This window comes from Lonchura striata, chromosome 3 (genome assembly GCF_046129695.1).
Source record: "Lonchura striata isolate bLonStr1 chromosome 3, bLonStr1.mat, whole genome shotgun sequence".
NCBI classification, from domain to species: Eukaryota; Metazoa; Chordata; class Aves; order Passeriformes; family Estrildidae; genus Lonchura; species Lonchura striata.
The window spans coordinates 90,954,092-90,979,226 of NC_134605.1; the positions used below are offsets into that span (position 1 = coordinate 90,954,092).

At 35.4% G+C, this 25,135-nt stretch overlaps 1 protein-coding gene across 1 annotated transcript in view; it reads right to left on the reverse strand.

The window, feature by feature from the left end:
• Positions 1 to 1,271: 1,271 nt before the first annotated feature.
• MCPH1 (microcephalin 1) overlaps positions 1,272 to 25,135 on the reverse strand; it is a 122,607-nt gene continuing 98,743 nt past the window's right edge. The window contains exons 12-13 of the mRNA XM_021551276.3: positions 3,392 to 3,629; positions 1,272 to 1,530 (exon numbers count right to left, since the gene is read on the reverse strand). Coding sequence (XP_021406951.3) covers positions 1,481 to 1,530; positions 3,392 to 3,629 — 288 coding nt within the window. The 3' untranslated portion in view covers positions 1,272 to 1,480. The remainder of the gene's footprint in view (positions 1,531 to 3,391; positions 3,630 to 25,135) is intronic.

Genomic DNA, 25,135 nt, shown 5'->3' on the forward strand with positions numbered 1-25,135 from the left:
TATAGTTTACACATCAAATCCAGCTATGTAACACTTGAAAATGAGGTCTTAACCTTTTGAGTTACAGGTGCTTAGCATTTCAGAAAATAAAATCAGTTTAATTTTCCATAGAAGAATCATAATGTGGAGCTTTTCCATTCTGTGTCTATTTAACATTTTACAGAGCAACTGTAGAAATGGAATTTGTTCCTGAAACAGCCTGTCACCCACAGATACTGTTGAACTTGTTTTGAAGAAAAAGACTGTATAATCCTTGTTTGCAGAACTTTTATATTCAAATCTCTTCAAAATCCCAAGAATTAGAACAATGCAATAGAATGGCAGTGTAAAAATAACATAAAAATCAACCATTATACTTTGAATTTTCATAATATTAACTCAAAATAATATTTTTTTTTTGTCCACAGCTTGCATTTTCTTACACTGAGGGAACTCTGAGGGGAACATTGAGTTTGGAAGGTGCGAGTTATGAGCCGCCTTTAAATTATGTAATAACATTACTCTGTCATTATGCATCATTTTGATATCTGGTACTTGGAAGTCTTTAAAGAAGCTTGTACATTTATAGATAACAGATGCTATGCAACATATTTTACATATAAACCTCACTTTGTACCTGCTAAAAACAAATCTACAGATTAAAGAGGAATTTAACATGTGAGACATTTGCATACATTTTGCAGGAATACCTAAAGGATTTCATAATATGTTTCCTTTTCAACAGATTTTAGCATTTGAACGATGTGCTGTCTAAATGCATTTAACTCAGAGTCAGTAACTGTTGTTTCAGCCTAGGTGTAAGGTAGAAACATTTTGAGATTCAATTAAAGGCATTGAAATAAAACAATATCTTAAATATCTGAGCATAATTACTGAGTTTCACTTACTTTTGAAAACTCAGTTTAGAAGTGCAAGATTACAGCAGCAGGTGTGACTTGAGCACCATGGGCAACCTTATCCTTTTACCAATGAAATGTATTTAGCAGTGGTGGTGAAGATGTGGCAACACGGCCCTACAGGTGTGTGCAGGGGCACTTGGACTAGAAGAGCCAACAGGATTCCTGCATCTGCCCTGGGATCACAGCTCCTGCTGACTGCACCAGACCCAGCTCAGGCACACTCACCCATGCTGAGTGCACATCTTTTACTGCACTGCCACATGACCGACCTTGCTTGAACACTAGGAAATTCCACTCCCTCCCAGTGAATAGTGATTCCTTCAGATTTTAGTTCCAAAGGTCTTCAACAAATAAACAAAAGGAAGATGACTTTTATTATGGAAATACTTTATTTCAAAATCTAAAAATTTCACAAGATGAACACTTGCACAAATCTTAAAAATATAGTAATTGATCCTCTGTATATATAAGTCTATAACTTGCACTTTTTCCAAAATTTCCTTTACATCTTATTTTTTTGTCGAATCCAAGTTAGGCGTGTTTCCTTACCACCATATGGAAACTCTTGAGTTAGCTCACATCTAAAAAATGTAGTTTTCCATAGGACATATTGTATACTGAGTGATTGAATCTAAAAATAAATAAAAAACACACAAGGATTATTTAAAATAAAATGCAAAAGAAACAGATGGTAAAGCAACAATGTACTTCAGAGCAGTTTCTAGTATAAAGCAGTTTGGTGGTGCTGAGAACCCAGAGAGAGAAAATAAATGCAAACAGTCAAATGATAATAGTGCAAGCACTTACCATTTACTTAAAATTTTAAAAGAGTGCTGCATTACTGAGCTATGTGCTTTTTGTTCTGGTCAACCTTAAGTGAATTAATTGACAGCTGTTATTAATAGCAGAGAGCAGATAGCCACAAACCAACTAGATTGCAACATCCGAGTGTGAAAGATTAGAAACACTTTCAGATCTGATTTATTTCATTCAGACAGCAATTTATAGGTGACACTGTTCATACTATTATGCACACAGTTGCTGAGAAAGGGGCAGAGCTTCAAAACTCTATATAATTCCTTTAAAGCATAGTATAGGAATACTTTTTTCAGAGATTGTATGATTCATCAAAATGAATTAAAACCCATTAACTAGAGTGTGACCATGCCTTGTGAGCAGGACCTAGTGATTATAAAGCAGACTGCAAAAATGAACTGAGAAATCTGTAAACAGCACAAACTATTTAGAATCTTTTTAGTTAGCAGCTGGATATGCAATTCCTTCAGTTCACTGATGGGCTGAAGGTGGCCCATGCAGCTGCAGGGAGCTCATGAGACCTGGGATAAGGCAGACCTCCATGAGACCAGTACAAGAGTGGGACACATGAATCACACTCTGCTTCAGATCATTGCATTTGTCCATCTGGCACTACTATTAGAAACTTTTGTGTTCAGTTTACTCTTATTTTTAGTCTTGCACAAACCTCTGGTTTCATCACCTACTCACTTTTTTTTTTTTTTTTTTTTTTTGCACACTTGCTCTCTAAGTCTTCCTGGAAACTGGAGAAAGGTACAATAAACAATGCTTCTTACGCCTCTCTCGCCAATCTTCACAATTTTATCTTATACTTTAAGCAAGTATGACATAAAACGTGCATTTAGAGAGTATTTTTCCCTCATGGCTCACTTTTCCGTTCTTCTTTAATGGTATTTTCATTCAAGTTTTAAGTCATTATGATCTGACAGCATTTGAGGTCAAGAGATTAGGACTTGATTGGCTACTGTCATATAACATCAACTCCTGTAGTACATTTATTGCTTGGGTATGAGTGACACACTTTCTGGAGAAGCTTAACAGAGCATATGACATAAATGAAAGCTTACTTTTTCTATATAAGGTCCCTTTTCAGAAAATACTCGTGCTGAAAGTAGAGTCTATGAGAATGGGTTGCAAATGAGTTGGGAAAATGATAGATTAAGAACTCAGAAACATAACAGCAGGTGTTAAAAAGAAACTTTTTGCAAGTGAAATGGAGACTGCAAAAATTGTCTTTCTGATGTACAATACAGCATTCAGGAAAATTTATCAGAGGGTGCCAGTCACCATATTTCAGTATTACTATGCCAATTTACACCAGTTAAAACTACATCTAAAGTTGAAATGCATGCTGTTTTTGAAAGCAATTCTCATATAGGCCTTTTCCCATAATTTAATTTGCTCTAAATTAAATCATCATACAAAAGATAAATTTGAAAATATTTGGATGATATTTGTTCTAGGAAAGATTAAAATGGTGAGTACCAGGACCATCATAAAGCCTTCTTAGCTGTAAGATAAAGATCTCACCATAGAGACAACTTTCCTGAAAATCTAGCAGTAGCAGTTGGTTCAATTTTCTTCCCTTCATAACCTCAGTTTAGTGAAATACTTTTGATAACTTTTAAAATACATATTCTGCAATATTTAATATAAGTTGAAATTTGGTGTCTTACCTAATACCCATTTTTCTGATAAAGAAATTATTTCCTGGTACTTCTTTCCTGGTTTTTTTCCTATACAGATTTTTGCCTGACGTAAGGCTTTACATATTTTCCCTCCTGCCAGCTGTATAAGTTCAATTAGCTGATTGCAGGGGGGCTGACTGGTAGGAGATACAAACATGACAGGCTGGTTTGAAAAGAGATTCTGCTGGTATTTTCCTGTTGATAGATGACGCTGAAGCCTGCAGATCTGTATTTGAGGAAACAAGAAAATTAATTAACCAATGTGTTACATTTCCACTCAAAGTAATCCTTGTTTTTCATAATTCAGAAAAAAAAAAGAAATATATTAATACGCACTTTACTTTTTCAGGTGTTATCAGAAATTCTTGCGTAAAATTTACAAAGAGTTTGCTCTACTTGATCAATACAATTTCCAAACCAGATTTTGAGATTATTTTGTTATAGGTCAGACGTTTTACCTATAAATCTTCTTAAAGCACTTGACAGTATTATTTTTCACCATAGTCTTACATTCTTACATTTATAACACTGGCCATCACACAGAAATCTTAAAGGATATTATAAATAATTATAATATTGCAGCACAGACAGAAACCATGATAGACTTTATAATATATAATGCTCGTCAGTTTGTACTGGGGAGTTTACAAACATAGTTACCTCAGAGTTTAAACTTTAGGACCTCTTTTCCCCTCCTGTGCTCCACAGAAACAAACTGTATTTTCACTCAGATGTATGAAGTAACACAAATGTACCTGCATTCAGAGTGAAACATTTGCTATAAACCCTTTTGTGTCCACAAAATCAAAATAAGTTCTCTGTGAATGCTGTGCAGCTTGTAACATTTGATCACTATAGCAAAAGCCTGGTTGATCTATATAAGGCAAATGTTCTTCTCAGTATATAATTTGCAGAACAGTGTTGTAGCAATTAAAGCCATCTCCTTTAGCTCTAATATGCATAAAAGCAGTGCATATAGCAAGTGTAAACACCATGGTGTGCAAAATAGTTTTCATACCAAAATTAAAAAAAAGTTTTATTTCTTATTGTGAGGCTGCCATTGACCTGCCAGAGCATTGTAGGTTATAGATCTGATTTTATATTGCTTGTCAAAGTTTGAAAAATTTACAATGAGACTGGAGTTAATTGCAAGATGAGAACAAAATGAAATGTTTCATATCGTGTGATGTTTGAAATTTTTTATACAGATGACAACATGAGCATGGAGGAAAGCTCATTTTGCATATACTGGTTTATGAGACATCTGAATATAGCAAGTGAGAAGGTGACATCTGAGTAAAACTGTAGCATGTGAGAAGATGTAACTGGAACAGTGGAAAAAATTAGCTGTTGAGTGGATTCCTTCCACTCCACACATAAACATGCTGTGAAACTATAGGCACTTAAGAATCTAATGTGATAATGTATGTGCCTGGCAGATGTGCAGCCAAAGTAAGAATCTCCACCTGATTTGCAGGAGTTTATAAAGCCAAATGGTTTTATGGCATGTTCACAGATAAAAGTCCAAAGTGCCTTAGCACTTCTGATCAGTGAGCTGGAAGAAGACCATGCAAAGTCTGAAACCCATGGTAACATGAAGCTTCAGGTCAGTGGCTCTGTGTCACTGGCCTCTGCTGTTCTGGGACATGTCAATCCAATTCAACCTGAATTTTGAGATCTCCTCCACCAATAAATCAGCTTTCTCAGATTGTTATTTTCCTTGGTTGCTCTCCTAAGAATAAAATTAGGTTGATTCTTTGCTTTCTGAATTCACTAAGGTATTAAGACAGTGACTACTACAGATGAATCAGACGAAAAAGACTCAAACACAACCCAAGAAATACTCTATATTTTCTATTCCTTTGTAAACTTAGGTTTAAAAATGACATAGCACACCTAATCCTGCCACACAGCTGCTAAGTAATTTTGTTGGTCACAGTATATTGCAGACTTTGGAGGAACCAAACTTATTGAATATATCTAATGGCCCTTCTGCACCCGATGCTTTGCATGTGCAGATCTGGATTTGGACTCAGTGGAGTATTGCCTACCTCCATCTGAGTAGAACACTCTTCTAGGAGTGTCTGTCTACTGGGCATCTTGGTGTCAACAAAACCAGAAAATTAATAATTGTACTGCTTTAATACATGGTATCAGATGTGGAATTCTCTAAGAGCACTATTTGTGATGGGTCTTGTGAGGCTTAGAGGCCATGATCACCATCTTAAAAGGAGACTAGGTCAGGAACATAAACCACTTTGCAATCTGCAATGTACAGAACAGCATGATTTTGGTATTGCTAGGATTGCAATAATTAATCTTAATTTAAAAACTATGCTATTGTGCAACTATGAAAGTGCTTGTTATAAGCACTTTCAACAAATTAAAGTATGCGCTATAGTGAAAAATAACAATCCCTTTTGTATCAACCTCATAACAGCCTCATGACAAATGCAATGTCATCTTAGTTCATTTGACACTGCGCTCTTTGGAATTACTGGCACAAATTACATGCAACTGATAGAAAAAAGACAATTCCAAAGAGAGTATAGTGCTAGTTTATCTACAATAGATTAGATTTAACTAAAAAAAGACAAAAGTCACACTGGTTTTGTCAACCTGAAAGTCCAAGATTTTAAAGATAAAAATTACTAGAATTAATAAGGTTTTCTCTTAAGAAGGCAGTAGGACTTGTGTTAGACAGAAGACACCAAATATAAATTGTTGCAATCTTCTGTTTTCTGCATATTTTAGGGAATATTATTTAAAAGGGCTTATTGTATTCCTGCTTCCTAAAAAAATTCCCCTGAAAGGATTTATTTGCTGCCATTGTAATGAAATCTCATTTGTATGATACATCTTCCTATAGAAACAGCTGTTGGATGAAATTAATACTAAAGTAAATGTGTACATAGCTAATCATAAAATCAGGAAACCCAAATTTTAAGGACCTAACAGCACTCACCTCAGCTCATGTCCACAATTAGCATGCTTTATTCATGCATTCAGTACATAGTAGGAGCACCCAGAGAAGGGAAATGCTGCTGCGCTATAGAGCAGGTTTTCTTAAACTTTTCTTAAACTTATCTGGGTTCATTACCAGTGCATTTGAGAGGAGCACAGGGTAAGAACACAGCACATCCCAGTGGTAGCATCAAAGGAAGGATTCAACATGGACTGTCATCTCTGCAATTCCTTTGTCTGGAGTACCATCACCACCTTCCCAATCAGCTGTGCCTGGATTTGCTCAAGCACACTGGATCCACTCACAGGCCACAGAGAGGCAAAAAAATGACAGCATTTACATTCAGAGCTCAGAGAGGAGTCTGGAAGGTTAACTTTGCTTCCTGGCCCACTGGCCTGAAAGTTCCACTGCTGGCCAGCTCTGAAGGGCAGCCAGCTGACCACACAGGCTTTGGTAGGGGGATGAGAGGGCACAATCAAGCTCTTACCCTGAATTGACTCAGCTGCCTTTGCAACATCAAAGCCTTTGTGACACTCCAGGGGTGCTCCCAGTCCTTTGAAACCATACCCGTTTCATGCAAACTTTTACTAATAAATAAATAATTCCTTAGCAGAGGACAAGCCTGGGAAAATATCAGATCCCAAAAGCAACTATTTCCACAAATTGTGGATCTATAAGTCTATAAGTTGTGTTAGTGCCTATTAGACAGCATTGATTTTCATTTCCAATGGTATTCTTTAGCAGATGAACACTAAAACAAAGTGCTATTAACCTATCTATTTAATATTTTTGGTAAGACTATAACCATAAACCTCATCCTTTCACTATCTGGATGAATGGCAGGAAAACACCTTTTACATGCATACATTTCTCAAAAATGTGACATTAATGTATGTGTTTGTTTGAACCGTAGTTTTAAATGGGAAAAAAAAATTACTCCTGACCAAAGTAAAACTTAAGGAGAATGTATAACAAACAAATAAAATATTTCTTTGTTTAAAAGTAAAAAAAAAAAAGCAACAAAACTTCACCAATTATTGTCCTTCCTGTAACTCATTTTCAATCCCCCCAAGCCAAAAGAGCATATAGTATAAATACTCCTAAACTTGATAGTTTTGTCTAGGACTGTATAAAAATACCTGCTGGTGGGCAAGGTGCCAGAACAAACACAAAACTCCATAAACTCCAGAGGAGACAGCTATCAAATGCTACAAACATATTATCTCTGAATAATACCTGAATTCATGCAATATGTAAGAAAATAAATATTCTGAATGTACATTGATATTTTTAAGCACCTACATGGCTAATTTCCTATTTACAGCACCCAATTTTCAGAAGATAGCACATGAAGAAATGTGCAGCCTAAATTACTATTAGAATAATATTATTTCACAAAAATATGAAAAGTATGGTTATTACAATTAACAAAAATTGTATTTGTAGCCTAGAATTGATAATGTGAAGCACTGGCTTCAAAATAGCTACATATAATGTAGGCATCTTTAATGATTACACATCTGAAAATTTGTGCATGCACTGCATAATCAATGTATACATTATTAATCTTCATTCTTAATTTCAATGATTGACTATAGATAAATAAATCTAAAAAAACCTTTCTGTTTTATTTAATAATTAATATTTGAGCATTTAATATAGTATTTATGAAAACATGTAAATCTATAATGTCTTGATTATTGTTACTTGCAAAAATAATGAATATATTCTATTACATGCAAACAGCAGAAAAGAAAATTGCAGACACAAGTTTTAAGAGAGAAGATTGTATATTTTATGGTTTATATCTGTCTAAAGATCGATTATTATTTCATTTGAAATTGATGATCAAAAATTAATTTATTGCTCATTTTCAGTAAAAAGAAAACTGACTGTTGAAGTGTTAAGGATTAGATTACTACTCTGCAAATATTAAATGACAAAACCCCTACAAAACTGATGAACACCAAACCCCACAGGCTTTATGCTTTGAAAATATACAAATTTAACAATAAAATACATATAAAATAGCATATTAATTTAATATAGTTTAGTGGTGTTGCTGGGGAAGTATTGAGCTCTAAGATTTTAATATTCACATTATTTCAGTATGGATCAATATACTGTCTAAGTAATGTTTACATTTGCAGTTGCTATAATTCTTTATGAAGCCCTTGTGAGGAACAAAATCACAATTATAACCCTGTTAGGAATCATCACACTTGCATGGTGATATGCATTTTTGGACTGTCATTTAGTAAAAGTTTAAAAGAAAAACACATATGTGGAGCCTTATGTACATAGACATCAAGAGCTTACATCCACACAAGTGAACCACCAGCCTGCTTCTGATGAAAAGGAGAATATTGCAGTGTGCAGACTTCTGAAAGTACAGTTATCCTGCAGTGAGGAATTTGCAGAATCTAAAGGACCCTACAGGGATCAAGGAGTGATTTGTGTTAACAATGCAGTACTGGTGCAAGACAAAGAAGAAATGCTTTTTTTTTTCCATCTTTCTAAATATCAGGTTTAATAGGATAGAAGCAACTAATCAAGTAGCAACTCTATTTTTGTAGGAAAAACATGTGCCATAAATTTTCAACTTAAATTAAAAGCTCATCATTTTAGTTTGTTGAGGTTTTTTATTATTTTAGCACTTTGCTGAGTTTTTTTAACATGTTAGTAATACTAAAATTGAAATAGTATTCACTAAAAGCTTTAAAAATTACATTGAAATGCTGCACTAGAAAAAGAAATTGGTGCTGTCTGGCATAAAAGAGCATGTTAAGATCTGCACACAGCTTCCTTCAGCAAGCAGTTTCACAAAAAAGTTGATTCTCAGCTTTTAATAATGTTGTCTCAGTTAAACACCACACTGATGCAGGATCCCAACCTGTTCTTGGTGTAGTGCCATCCTGTTATCTCAACAGCACCCAAACCTCCTCATTCCACTCTTGGGCAGGACATGCATTTGTTATTGCTAGTGATGTTTTTCATTCTCAGAGCTAAACTTGCAACATTCATGCAATATAAGTTAATTACAAATATTGCATCTTTATCTCTGACTGTTTATTGAAACAATGCTTTCTCATTGGTTATTGATATCCTTTGGCTGAAACAGAAGCTCCCTGTCTGTCAAAACTTCGGACAGCCAGAAGTGAGAAAAATGCAATACTTTATAAGACTACATCAGCCCCCCAGCACACGCACACACACGGAGACTGTGTACAGGCAAGCAGGCCATTGGTTTCTGCAGTAGGAAACCTGGTGCTCTGAGCCAGGAGCCAGACATGGAAGAGGATAGAGTAGAATATTTGGTCCAGAAAAAAGAAACTTTCAGTGTCTGGTCTTGGAAAATAAAAAGGAAAGCAAAAGGAGAAATAGCATACAGTTAAGACTGTATTATCTGAAAAGTTTTTCAAAACAGTTTCTTCCCCTCCTCTGATACTCCTTCACATAAGTGTTTCCTGGCCAAGGCGAGGGCAAAGCAAGAACACTTGAATCCAGACAATTTATTTGATATTGTTTCTTTCTACTGTGTTTTGGCAGACAACCGTGCTTCTCTCAAATCCCACAGACTGATAAGAAAAGTTAATTTCACCAATTTATTCTCTGAAAGACTGAGTCCCAGTGGGAATACTGTATGAAAATGTTTGGCAAATAAATCTACTGTTTGGCGGATATTCAAAATTATACTGAAAGATGTCTGAACCATTTTTTTCCGGCATAGCAAATTTTTGCAGGAAAAGAAAAAAATAACTTATTTTTAGTTTAATTTCCTTGTTTTCCAGAGATAGAACTATTTTTAAAAACTACATAATTCAATGTAATCAACTATAGATTAATAAAAAACAAATCAGGGTAATGCATTGTCTTTCTCCTTTTGAGAATAACTATGACTTGAAAATCAAGGAGCTGTATTTCCAATATATATATATAATTTTAAAACACTCTGTTAATATTGTAAGATAGGGCCACTTTACTGTAACTACTTGCTTAGAACTTCAAAAATATTCTGAAATATATTTGCATTTGGCTTCAACATAAACAAAGTATTTTTGAAATTAAAAATCCTTTAATTACAAATTAGCTAACTATGAAATGATTTTTCAGGACTAGAAATTTAAACTTTTCTTCTGAAATACCTGAAAACTTGTCCTTCCATTTCATCTTATTTCAAGAGAACTCAAGTGACTACCAGGCAGTGGTAAGAATACAAATTGCAATTGCACATTTATATCAAAATTCTGCAAATTATAATTGGGAAGGGTATCAATAAAGCAGCCCTGTTCCATGCCCCATGCCAAAGTGGTGTATGAGTGTGGCACATGCACCCCTGAGCCCTGCACCACTGGCGTATCATGGGGGTTACATGTACTACATGTGACAAGTCCCCAAGAATCCCTGTAAAATTTAAAGATAGAAATCTTCCACCTCCATTCACAATCTAGTCCAATGCTTGTCTTCTCTCACAGTTAGAAAGCTTTCCTTAATGATATAACCTAAATTGCCTCTGATGCATTTTCAGCCCATTATTTCTTGTCCTAGTGCCAAGCACATGGAGAACAATTTCTTCTTTTCCTCTTTGCAACAACCTTTAAATATTTGAAGGCAGTTATCATGTCTCCACTCAGTTGTCTCTAGACTAAACAAACACAGTTCTTTCAGTCTTTGCGCTGGGGTCATATTTTGTAGACCTCTGATAGTTTTGTTACTCTACTCTGGATTTTTGCCAATGGATCCCACATCTTTCCAGAAGAGCAGTGCCCAAAACTAGATAAGGTATTCCAGCTCAGACCTCACCACTGCTCTCTGCACACTGCAAACAATTCATGTGTCTTATGCTTAGCATTCCTGTTAACACATCCTTGAATGCCTGCTTATTTTATCAGAGTATGACAGAGGTTACACATATTGGTTCAGATCCTCTAAAATACTGACTTGCTTTTTGGGCAGAAATATCGCATTGTCACTCTGCAGGTGATTATTTCTCTGCCTTTGCACTTGTCTTTACTGAACTCCATCATACTTACCTCTGACCATTTCTTCTGTCTCTCAAGGTTAGTTCCAATCTCTTGTAGCTTAGTCCTGGTGGCAGCTAAGCACCACAGAGCTGCTTGCTTCCTCATTCTGAGGGATGTTGGGAGGGAGGGAATTTGCAAGGGTGAAAGTGAGAAAACTCATGAGGTGAGATGAAGACAGTTTAGTAATTAACTGACAGAATGCATCTCCAGTTCCACCAGAAAAGGAAATTTCTAGAAATTTAGGTAATGATTAATCAGACTTTACAGCCTGGTAGCTTAGCAAAAGCATATATAACAAATACAGTATATGGATGCAATAGTTGAACATTTTATGCCAATGGTTTCCACATGTCCTGGTGTGTTGGCCTCATTATGTTTGTGACAAAGAGCTCATGTGAGCATTTATGGGTCTTCTATGCAGGAGATCTAAGTGAGAAATGTTGAATCTACCATTTTATATCTGGCATTATTGGTAGGATTCTACCAAACACAGTTTGTAGACTCATGCAAGTCCATATGTCTCAAAAACAAGAAAATAAGAACAGTAAGTTTCTTCCCTTAATTCAACTGGCAGTTGAACAAAAGCATGCAAACCAAGAAAATGTTAGCCTCCAAGTAATTTGATTTATACAACCAGCCATGACTTTAAAAGGTATGTAATATATAGATGGACCTGTTTTTCCTCACATCTGACAAAGATCTATTCTTGATGGATCTATCCTCGCAGGACCTTTGGCAAAACGATACTTACATTTTTACTGGTTTAGTTTAATGCAGTTTGGAAATGAATCTGTAAATCCCATGAAGTGCACTTTATGTTTTCACTGTGGAGCAGCCATCAGGGCACAGACTGTACTCCATTTGTGTGGAATACACTCAGAAGATGGGCTCAGTTCAGAGGAGCAGACTGGAATGAACCCGGAGCGTGAAGTGTGTGTGGTGTGCACGGTGCTGTCACTCCCTCACTCACTCACTCACTCACTCACTCACTCACTCACTCACTCACTCACGCACTCTGCAGATCCCTTTCCAGTTACCTGGATCACTAGACACAGGCACCAGAGAGCATGGAGTCACTTCTGGCAGATGTAATGGGGTAGTGATATAGGTATGGGATGCTTGTTTCAAATGGAATTATTAACTGCACAAAAATAATGACCTCAACTAAATGTGGGCTATCTTTTAACAGCTGCAACTTGCCCATATTGGTATCTCAGTTCATTCTCATACAGCAACAAGAAGAAGGAAGATCAGTTGCATTTTGGCATTTATTCCCTCAAATGCAACCATTTACCCATATTTCATATAAGGTCTCCTCTAGGTTTACTGAACTCTCCCAACCCACATAAGGGAAATTGTTGGGTTTTTGTTTTAAGCAAACCAGCGCATGAGACCAGTATGCCATTAATTTCAGCAGAGTAGCTTAAGGAATGAAGTGTTAATGAAGTAAATAGCAATGTTTAATAATATGGGAGTAAACACATCTGTATTTTCACAGACTGAAAGAATACATTTCCAGATAGCTATATTTCAGTGATGAAAGACCACACTGAAACAGAAATTCCATGAGCTAATAACATGCTGCACTTAATGGAGGGCAACTTGATACTCCCCATGGTTAAATACTACAAATGATGAAGACACAAGGCATCGAAGCCCAGTATTTACATTAAAGAAAAAAATTCAAAATTGTAAGCTCATTTAAACTACCTTAGGCTTTTCAGATATTGGATCATTTTGGACAGTCCACTATTTTTTTTTTTTTTTAATCAGCACAGGATATTGTGCAGTGAGTTTCAAGAATGACATTTGTTTTGCTGGCTTAGGGAAGTGGGGAATCCTTCCATTTGTCTTTAACAGTAAATGTTAAATCCAGTGCTGTCAACAGATTTGCTATACCTGGCAATGTGCAGATGAATAATATTTTAATAAATAAAAGAGTTTTCTATTCCAGTAATAACAAAGTGAGTAATCTTGTTGAAAGGAAAAGCCTGGCAAATGTGAAGGGTTACACAGATGCTCCCAAATGGCTCATTCCCCAAACAGTTGTATGAACCCATAATAAACGCAATCTTAAGATTTAAAATAATTTTTAGTTTTATCTTTAAAATATGAAAATGTGAGTCCTTTTGCTGTGTCTCAGCAGACTGAATTGTTTTACATGAAGACAGAATACATTCTTCTCTCTACTCTTCAGTTTTAGCAGAATGCCATTGCAACGCCCAGCAGTAACTCAGTGTGTGCCAAACATGAATATTTTTAAGCATCATTTGAGTTTTAGAGGCTACAGTAAGTGATGGGAACACAATCGTCTTGGGAATCTACAAATAACTTTAGAAAAGCTCATAAATCTGGCTTTCATGTTTAGGTTTTCAACAGCTTTATGAAATATGTCAAAGCTTGAACACAGTGAGTTCATTTTCCTTCAAATTTCTGAGGATTGACTTCTCAATCTTTTTTGATATGCTGCAGAGAAACAAATAAAAAGGACTTGGCTTTAAAAACTTAGGCATCAGCAAATTAGTTTTTTTAAAGTTGCTTTCTTATTTTAATTTTTTTTTTTGTATCAACAGAGGAAAAACTAATTAGGGCAGCCTAAAGTATTCTCTCATCAAAACAACCACAAAATGTTTCTGTTTAGCACACAATATATTACAACATACCAAACAAAGTATTAACAAAAATGTGATGTATAATTAAAAGGTCTTTTACTTAAATTGTTTAAAAAAGTTTCATCATAATGACTAAGCACAACAGAAACCTGGAGAGCTGCATTCAGAAGTCCTATGCAAACTCTCTACTTACAGGGAAACACATGCATTACAAAGACAATTAGCAGGGAATTCTTGGTTTCTAAAATATGAACTAAAGAGTCATTTGAAATTACATCAAAGTTCAGCAGCAAAGATCTTTAAAATAGTCTGAGAATCACAAAAATGAGCCCACTCAAAGAGATTACCTGGCATCACACATGGTGCAACTGCTGTGGAATGCTGCCCACTGCAAAACTAGACCTGATTTAGGCTGCTTTCAGAAATTCCCAAAAGAACTGTTATCAAGATTACCTCTGGTCTATAACTTTCCTGAGTAGTACTCCTTGGCAGGAATACTTTTTAATGTGTAATAACATCTCCTCTTCACTTAATCTATGTCACAAATTGGAAGATCCCACAGGAAGAATGGAAAGCAGAGACATTTAATCCTCCAGCACTAAAAGTAGCAACTGGAGTTGCCAGCACACACAGAGCAAAAAACACAAAACCCTAGGTGTTCAAATATTTGACCAGGTGGATTTTATCAATTATGTTTTAAAATAACCATTACTCAAGAAAAGTTTTTGGAGAGGACCACTTTCTTCATAGGTGCTAAACAAAAGACATTACTAATGATTTCTAGTTGAAGATTATTTTCATGAATGATAGTACTTTTTAGCATTACAATAATATAAGAACTTTGACTATATTGTGACATCTAGCTGGGACTGTCTTCTGTATAATTGAAGGAGAAATATTTATGTTGTGAATGAAGAGTAAGTTTAAAGCTATGATAGTTGGTGGGGTAATGGTCGAGTACCTGACACTACATTTATTGTCTTTGCTCTTATTTCTCAAGTTAAGGATAAGCATTTGAAAAGGATTTTTTTAAAAAAAGTGAAAAAATGAATTCACAAACCACAGTCGTAAGCTGTGCATGGTAATAAATGATGCTTTTCTAAAAGTAACCAATTCCAGTACCTGTCTGAGGAATTGACACTTGTGAACTTGTGAGCTAATACAGCAAACACATTTGCAGCAAATCACCCCACTGTTTTCTTGTAAGAGTCTACAGGAGGCAGAGCAGACACTGTATCAGTAACCTGATCAAATGCTAGAGGAAAACAGAAGTCTAACGTTGTTGCTGTGAATAAGAAATTTGAAACATAAACCTTATTTGGAATACAATCTTATTCCTGATTAGGATTTCAGATGCATTTGGGATTTTAACATGTAATAACATTTCTGCTTTTTTTCCTTTTTTCTATGACTTATTTCTGATTTAACTTTTTTTCAGTGACAAAGATAATAGAACAATATTAGTTCGATGTATTTGATATTTGCATTTGGTCTTGCAGGAACTCTCTTAATGAAGATAAAATAAAAGTATGACACTAATATTGAAGTGCTAATCTGAAGTGGTAATCTAAAATCAATTCACGAGAAAGTCCACTTCTGTTTACTGAAAATCAAATCTTCTAAAAACTGTTTTTTTAAAAAAATCTTGTAAATTCCATATGGAATTGGGGTTTGTTTTAAATTTGAGCTTGCCAGTTATGACACAGTTAAATACAGAGAACTAGGCAGACTTATTATGGTAGTGGACTTTCAGTGACTTCTCATGCTAGCTGGGCAAAGTTTGTAGGGTCAAACTCTTGACCCTGTTCTCCTTTCTGAGTTCCTTTCCTATATTCCTGCTGTTCTTTGTCTAAGAATTGAGTGTCTTCTACTTTCTAGGCTATCTGGATTTTACCTGAAGTGCTTTAGCTTTAGTGAAAGCAGAAAGCCTTTTCAAGAGGCTGTCATTGCTTATGCAGGCAGTTCCAGTTTAAAAACCAAAGGATACTCAACAAGTACTGTCCATGAGCAAGTGGTTTTTGAGCTTAAATGCAAGATAAATACCCTCAAACACAAATAGTCAGTTTTCAAGCAAAACTAGTAGTCACACATCTGAATATCTTAGATAAAATACAAATGCTCAATAATGCTAAATGCTTAGATAAAATACAAATGCTCAATCCTTCTCTCCTGCAAACTAGTTTTCTAGTAAATATATGTAAATAAATGTTTATCATATCTGGCTCTGCCCCAGTCCATAATTACCACTAAAATCCATGGGAATAAGGTGGTTGTATCAGGAATACAGCTTTAGTCCTCTAATAATGTAAACTCTCATTAAGGTAACTGTTTGTTTGCACACATACTATATTAAAGTATATACACTAAGAGAATGAGGAAAAATAATATAATCTAGCTAGTCCTACATAAGGAAAAAGTTTAAAAATGTCCTGCACGCTCACTGGCTCATGTGTGTATTTTTATTTTAAAATTATATTAATTTTAAAATTGAGGAGCTAGCATGATAGTCCTAATACTACCCATGGAATATATTTTTAAAATGATATTACTGATTAAAGTGTAATGCATTTGTCCTTATGCTGTGGACTGATACTGGGAGAGATATAAAACCACCATTGCTCCGACTGTTAACGGAGGCAAGAACTCACTGCACAACACTGGAATACTGGGGTTAAACAGAGAAATAGTAATGATGTGAATTGGAGGGAATTCAATAAGTCCTTCTTATTAAAGAGAGACCGGTGTCGTACAGACTTTGAAGGGAGGGGAAAGTTAAGTCTTCTCCCAAGAAGATACACACATAAACTCCAAAGTGGTTTTCAATGATTTCACAGCTGAACAAAACTATGAGGCATTGTTGACATGCTCTTCTCTGCTATACAACAGACCTCTAATCACAAATATGACAGTTAAAAATTAAGTCATCCCATACTAAACTTAAAAGAGTAGTTTTATCAATTACAACTTTATCATAGCTGATTACCTCTCTAGTTTGAAATAAAGCTGAAATCAGGTAGGAGATGAGTAGAGAATGAAAAATCAAAATACTTTGACTAGGCAAGTTTTATATTATTTCATAAATAAAAGGAATACATCAGTTTTTTTATGTTCATTAAAAGCTGAATGTATTCACTGAGACACACTTTGGTGGTGCCAGTATGATACAGTCACAAAGTATGCACATCAGGGTGACAGCTAAAAAGCAACAGAGAGCTTGGCACATAATCTAAAACTAAATCTGTATGTAATTTCCTTCCCTTTGTTAATTGAAGATTAAAACTAAATCAAGGGGAAGCCTTCTATGAGGCTACTTCCAACAACAGATGACTCAACTAGCACCTGAGAATTTGTTGTGCTTGTGTGTACTGAGGTTCTGAACTTCCTGTTTCAATAAAATACCAAACAAGTTGTGTTTCCTTTACAAATAAGCTATTACATCAAACCCTGTTCCTATAATTTTAGTTTTTGTCCTCATTCCAACATTTTCTTTGGCAAATGTAGAAACATTCTAATTAAAGAGAAGAGAAAAACAAGCATCATTCATCATGGTAAGAATGAATGCTCAAGAGAACATCCTTACTGGTTACTTGTTCATTCAGATTAATTTGGCTTTTTAAGTGCACTTAACTATGGCATGTAGTTGTCTGAGATAAAACATGGGTAGCAGGGTTTCCACTAATAGTGTCATATGAAAGCTATTAAAGGTAATAATTCCTCTAATGCCATACAAATGTAATACCACCTATGTAAAGTATTTAAAAGTATTTTTAGAACACCATGATACTTTAAACACACTATTCTTTAACATATCATTTGAACTTTTTGAAAGTGGAAATGTTCCTGTGTTGTTGTCAGCAAGATCTATATGAAAAGATCAATAAGAATCCTTTCCAATGTCCTCTTTCCTTAATTTTCACATTTTGACCTCTGTCTACTTCATTTGCAATTACCCACGAGAAAGAAAAATTCCCATGAGAAGGTAAATACCAGACCTGCAAGCACAGGATAATTGTCTGGTTAAGTACAATACAGCCTATATATTACAACATATGTGGTTTCTTTCATAAATTTATTTAACCAGAGAACTGGAAGTGCTGATTCACCCAGGCAGAAGCTCAAACTTACAATGACTCTATAATAGGAATTATAATTAATCAAACAAATGTCATTTTGGATAAGTCCATGTGCACATTGTATCTTTGTGGAGAGCATTATCTCTTTGTCTTATAAACCAAAGGCTTCCAGCAAATGAAGCTAAAACCCCAGTCAGCTCCTCAGGGTTGTGTTCTAGATGAATCTGGAATGCAGTAGAAAAAGCATCCATTGTAAATGGCTAAAAGCCAGTAGAGGACGCAGAAAATTTCTGATGAAAGAAATAACCACTAAAATGTCTGCAACACCCTCTGAAGGCATCATGAAAATGGAAATAGCGCAGTTAATACTGGAAAAACCCTATGTTTGAGGAATGATCTCATCAAAAAGGAGAATGACTTGGCAGTGCTGTTGAGAAGAAGCCAGCAGCCCTACAGCAGTGGTGAGATGCTTTTGGGGAACACACACAACAGGAGATTGCAGTGTGCACTCACAGCCCAGAGAGTCAAACATATCCTGGGCTGGATCAGAAGCAGTGTGACCAGCAGGGCAGGGGAGGGGATTCTGCTCCTCTGCTCTGCCCTCTTGAGACCCCATCTAGAAAGCTGCATCCAGCTCTAGGGCTCTCAGCATAAGAAGGACATGGAACTCTTGGAGCAAGTCCAGAGGCGATCACAAAGGTGACCAGAGGGCTGGAGCGCCTCTCCTATGAAGACAAGCTGAGAGAGTTGGTGTTGTTCAGCTTGGAAGAAGAGAAAGCTCCTGGGAAACCCTAGAACAGCCTTCCAGTACTTTCAGGGAGTTATGAGAGAGCTGGAGAGAGACTTTTTACAAGGGTATGTAGTGACAGGACAAGCAGAAGATGGAGGGTATCCTTCATCCTTAAGATGAAGGAGGGTAGGCTTAGATTAGATGTTAGGAAGAAATTCTTTACTGTGAGGAGGTGAGGCACTGGAATAGGTTGCCCAAAGCTGTGGATGTATTCCTGGAAGTGTCCAAGGCCAGACTGTATGGGACTTTGAGCAGCCTGGTCTAGTGGAAGGCGTCCCTGCCCGTAGTGGAGGGGGTTGCAGTTTGATGATCTTTAAGGCCTCTTCCAACTCAAAACCATTTTAAGATTCTATGAACCTCCAGAAAACAAACAAACAAACAAATCCCAAACAAAAACTAAAACAAACAAACCAGAAGCAACAAACCCAAGAAAAAGTATTATTTAGTTTTAATATCAGATGAACCACTATATGTCCTTCAGCATCTCCTACATGAGTAAGCAGCAACCAGCCCAATCCACATCACACAGAGAATAATAATGGGATCACACTATGGTACTGCTTCAAGAAGCACATCCTTAGTTGTGAGCTTAGCTAAACCAAAACAGATCTTTCAATTATTTATGCCGTTCCTATTTTACAGTTTTTCTTCTAAGCCACAATCAACTCAACTATATAGTTTCACATAGTAAGGTTTTGTGCAAAACTTAATTAACATCATAGTTATCTACCTCCTTCATGTTAGACTAAACCCAGAACTTCAATAATAGTACTCAATAAAATCTATAGAGTTTGGCCTTGCTTTGTGTTCAAACTGCAGCTGTTTCAAGGACATACAATGTACCTTGATTCAGGTAGGAATCTCTGAGGCAAAACTTTTGGTAGATCACTAAAGTTTTGGGAACAGTTTTTCAGTTTTAACATGATAGTGAGGACACCTTTAAACTAATTCTTAAATGTGTATTAAACTAATTCTTAAATGTGTATTTTCTTTGATTTTAGAAAGTTAATACTAAACAGGGTTTTTATACTTCCCCCCTGGATTTTCCTAATATGTTCAAAACATATTAGTTTAAAAGATAGTTATTAATTAATAGTTACTGTTAAAACAGTCAAGAAAATTCCACTCCATTCAGACTACCAATAAAATTCCTGTCCCTCAGGCAAACATACTGTTGTTAGACTTCTCTCTCTATAACAGATTTAAAAGTCAGCATGACATGCAGCAAAGATTATTGAAGGTGAGCAGAATCAGGCTGCCTCATCTCCACAGGTAAAAGCCTCTCATGTGAATCACTGCCAGGATTTCCTGCTTGAAATGCATTTGATAAAGCCTCCAGGCCACCAATAAATCTGGTAGAACGAAATATGGGTAAAGTGTGACCTTTCAGTCAGATTGGGGGAAAAAAAAGTACAGAAATATTCTTCTGAAGATCAAAAGGTCCCTGGTGCAGACAGGGATTTGTACAGTGCATTGAAATACAAAGTCTGCTTTCATGTCCAGTGGAAAATAATGAAGAAATACTACCTTTGTAATAGTAATATATTGACTAGCAAAGTGAGACTCTTTTTTGATAGCAGCCTCTGGGACCAACTTCAGGCAAATATTAAATAATATTTTAAAATTTTTAATATTTTAAATACTTATGATAAATAAATAACTTCAATACACAAGACATAAATCATTGTAGGAAAAACATGACAATGGAATTTCATGTCTTTGAAAAAACCTCCAAGGTCTGCAACAGAACCTTATCAATATACAATAAATCACAAAACAGTAAGAACAAGTACAGAAGTATATTAACATATAAAAACATATACTCACAAGCACAGTAAGTCAAAATCATAATTACAAAGTAAATCAGCTGATGATGGAATGTAGTTTGACAACTGTCTTATGAATACATTTTAAAATTGATTTTTTTTTTTGGTGTTTGTGTGGTTGGAGCAAAGGTATGGGAGTTAGGAATCAAAGGAGACTATTAAAATGCTTATATGAGGGAAATTAAGACTAGCAGGAAAAAATATGGCTCATATTCAAGGAGTATTCATATTAGTTGTGAACTACTTCAGCCTCAATTTTGGAAGACAGAATTCTGCAGTTAAGACTGTAGCTTAGACAAACTGATGAAGGTGCCTGAGAAGACGAGCTACACGAGCTAAAATGTACATTCTAAAGCTCTCAGGAGATGTAATTGAGAAATATATTCAGAAAAATATCAGGTCTGTAGGCCGTGGTCCTACCCTGTGCAACACTGTCATGGACTTCAGTGTCATATTCTCTTCCAAGAACATGAACAGAGTTGCAATACAACTTTTTGCTTATGACTAAATGAAGAAACAACAAGGAATTTATTAAAAATAAGGGAATTTTAATTAAATAAATAAGATACACTTTCGCTGGAACCATTGCATGATGTTGTGTGGGATGTCAGATTTGTAACTAATTTTATTCCTTGGGTATAGTGTACTACAACTATAATAAACAAAAGCCAACAAGAGCATCTTAACAGCTCCATTAAAACTGCCAGACCAGGATTTTTCCCTTCCCAACATAGCTATAAAGAGTCTCCACAAAGCTCTACCATATTTTGGCTTCTTTGGCTATTCCATCTAGAACTACTGTTAAATAAATGATAATATAAGGATAAGGGCCCAAAATTCAACACATTTTTCCTCTTATAAAACAACAGCTCTTGATATACACATTTTTCTGTGCTACATAGAAGTAGCTCTTTGCAAGTTCACCTTTTAAATAAATGGAATATATTTTGGACTGACGGCATTTTAACTATTACAGATAAACTCTGCACATACGCCTGATTTACTGTTATGCAATAAAATACACATAAACAAATAAAAAACACATAAACACTTTCTTTCTGCCATAACAAGTGTGAGGATCAAGCAGGATTTCTGAGGCTTTAGCTGTATAACCCCTGTGGGGCTCCAATGGCTTAACCAACAAAAAGTCATTATATGCAGGAGCCAGGAGGATTTCTAGTACATCCTGGAAAACTCTCATTTTTCCATTTTGTTCATATATGGAAGACAAAACTCCAATTTTAATGTCACTACCATCCATACATGCAGTAGGTTTCACTCATAAAATACTGAACATGTACAGAGAAATATTTTTACTGAAGGATAAAGCCATTTAGATGGCAGTGACTAAAACAAACATGATATTTCTAGGCATTATGATAATATACATTACTTACAGTAGGAAAAGATTATTAAAGCTAAAAGCTGATTTTTAGCATCAAGCACTTTTACAAAGTGTACGTGACCATCTGCCAGTGAGCTTGTAATGAATCACTCAGACAAACACAATCACAGTGCAACATCACCAGAAGAGAAAAGACAAAGGCACATAAACTTGACTGTTTTTTTCGACCATGGAAAAAAGATCAAAGTAAAACTTTGATTGTGTTTTTAAATGATAATAGTTTCCCCAAGTGATTTTCTAGAAGTGTAAGATTACAGTTCAGATATTAATGTAAAAGCACGTGTAATGCACACATAATGTGCTATAACTGCTGCAAAGTAGAAACTGACCAAATCTACATCAATAGAGCAATAGAAACATCTGCTCTTCCTCACAATTAATATTGACCTGGGTCTGTTCTTCTTACCTGTATACTAGTTTCAGTTTCTTTACTGCAGTCTTTGCTTGCTCTTGTGCTACTTTGTTATCTCCTTCTAAACACATCCCAGTGTTTCTTTTCATTTAAGGATCATGTCTTTTCAAGAAACTCAGAAAACAACCCCCCAAAGCAAACAAACAAAAACTGCAGTTTTGTTTTATGAAATGTAGTCTATGTGCTGAGAACATTCTGGACTGGAATAAGCCGTCAACCACCTTCTTTTAGCAAAAGATTTACATTCACTCATTTTTCATTTCCATGTTAGTCCAAGCAAGTCAAATGCAGAGACAAAACTAGTGGCATACGTCACAATTACAAGCAAAATTAACAGTGAAAAGTTTTTGTGACCAAAGTGTACCAAGGCATCAAGATTCTTTTAATCAGATATATGAGGCCATTATATTATAAGCAAGAACCACAGAGTAATAAAAAGGAATTACAGAACTATTTTTATCCTGGAAAATTAGCTATGTAGGTAAAACAGAGCTCTTTTTAGGAGCTAATTGGGGTCCTAAAGTTATTTGTAAGTCATTGCAGAACATAATCATATGCTCCTAGATTATAGTCATGTGCACAGATTAAGCACATCAGCCAGAGAAGCCACAGAAGCAGGTGGGTGTTCTTCCCAGGATGGACTCCTGAGCAGCAATCAGATGCATCCATAAAGTCCAACAGGTTTCTAGAACTGTTTTATCTTGACTATTTTGTTGTATATGCTATATATATATCTGAGCATACTACATTTTTAAAAACAAATTTTAGATAAAATTGGCCTTTTGACTCAGCAGGTCTTTGTGAATTAACATTTAAAGGAGATATTCCACAAGAAAATGAAATGATGCTATGTCTTCCTCCTTGCAGTTTGAGCCAATTTCCCTGGTATGGAAGCAGGATGTACTCCAAGTTCTCATGTCTTCACTGGTAATAAAGGATAAGATTAGTGCCAGGCTCAACAATCTATCTTTATTAAATAAAAATAGTAATTTGTATACGCATCCTGAATATGTAAAATTTTCTTTTTTTCTTGTCTGTTAGCAATGTGTTGAATACAGGGATTATTCTGAGTTTCACAGATATAACACAGAGAAAGAAACAGCAGTGAAGGACTATAATACTACAAAAGTAGCATATAACTTGCACAAAGTAATAGCCTGGTAGTACCTTTTTAAACCTAGGATCTAAAATGAGATGCCAAGATCTCTCTTGTAATATAATTAATACTAAAACCGAAAACACGATAAATGAAGGTAAATATTCTCAGGGTTCTTTCCATTAGACTGGCAGTTGAAGTGCTTAAAAAATCCTCCACATGCATTAATCTGAACATTATAAAAGTTCTACTGCAGCCACAGTAAGCTTTAGCAAGTGAAACTTGCATGTGAGTGTGGATTGTATTGTAGACAGGAACCCAATTCTAATTTACTTTGAAGTTTTCTACAGCATCCAAGGTATTGAGAGGACTTGCTTCTTATTAGGTACAATAAACACATACATGCCAATAAAAAGCAGTTGAACAGTATTAGATTTATAAATAGATACGAGAAAACAACATATTGGAAGCAATGCCAAATAGGCAGATGTTATCAGTATTTACTTTCACATTCTGGAAATGTGAAAGGAAGGTATTACAATGGGACTTTAGAATTTACATTTCTGGGGGTGCTAGCTGAACTATTCAGAAACCAGGATTCTGGCTTTCTGGCTAAAAAATATGTTTTTTATTTACTTGCTGCCTTCTACTGCCATTTTGCAGAGAAACATTTTCATGCTTCTGTAACCATGAGGAATAGAATTATCTCCCCTAAATTTAAACTATCATTTCTTTCTTAATTTAATTAGTTCATAATCTAGGACATAACAGAATAAAAGGACAGAGTAACACAATCACCAGCAACACCCAAAAACAAGGCAAGATTTATCTTTTATCCCAAAACTCTTGAGAAAATGTGTAACAGCTGCAATTTCAAATACAACCTAAACTACTCAGGCACAGAACACATTAAAAGGCTCTTAGGCTTTTCCAAGATCATAGATCTGAGATACATTCTTACCTGAAGATGCAAAGGGAGACATACTAGGGTTTTTGGAAGTGTCTAAATCTACACTGATAACCTCTGAAAATCTGTCAAATCTGTCATTCATTTATGAACATGAAAAATTTTGAAGTTTTAAGCACAAAGTATCTTACAGTATAGAATATGTGGCTATTCCACTTCAGAGACATTGTTAAAAGTTGACTCTAACAGCTGAGTCCGGAACAGAATATAAAAATTAAAAACAGAATAAGGATTTAGTAATGACTTATTCCTCTGGTTTTATTCTCCTGCCTGTAACTTTTATTTCTGCTGAGCTTGGCAGATATCCCACACAATGGGGGATGTCCAGTATTATTACACAGTCAAGTCTTATGTCTCATATCAAAAGCATATGGAGTATGGCTTTCCACATATTTTCATTGAAACCAGGCTGATTTTCAGATGCCTAGTAAGCTGGAAAAATGACACAATGCATAAATAGATAAAACCTTCATGTACAGCAGATGCACTACCAGCTACAGTGTATTTGATGTCCGCATGCATTTGGGACTGTTATACAGTCCCAAACTGTTCTGAATTTCAA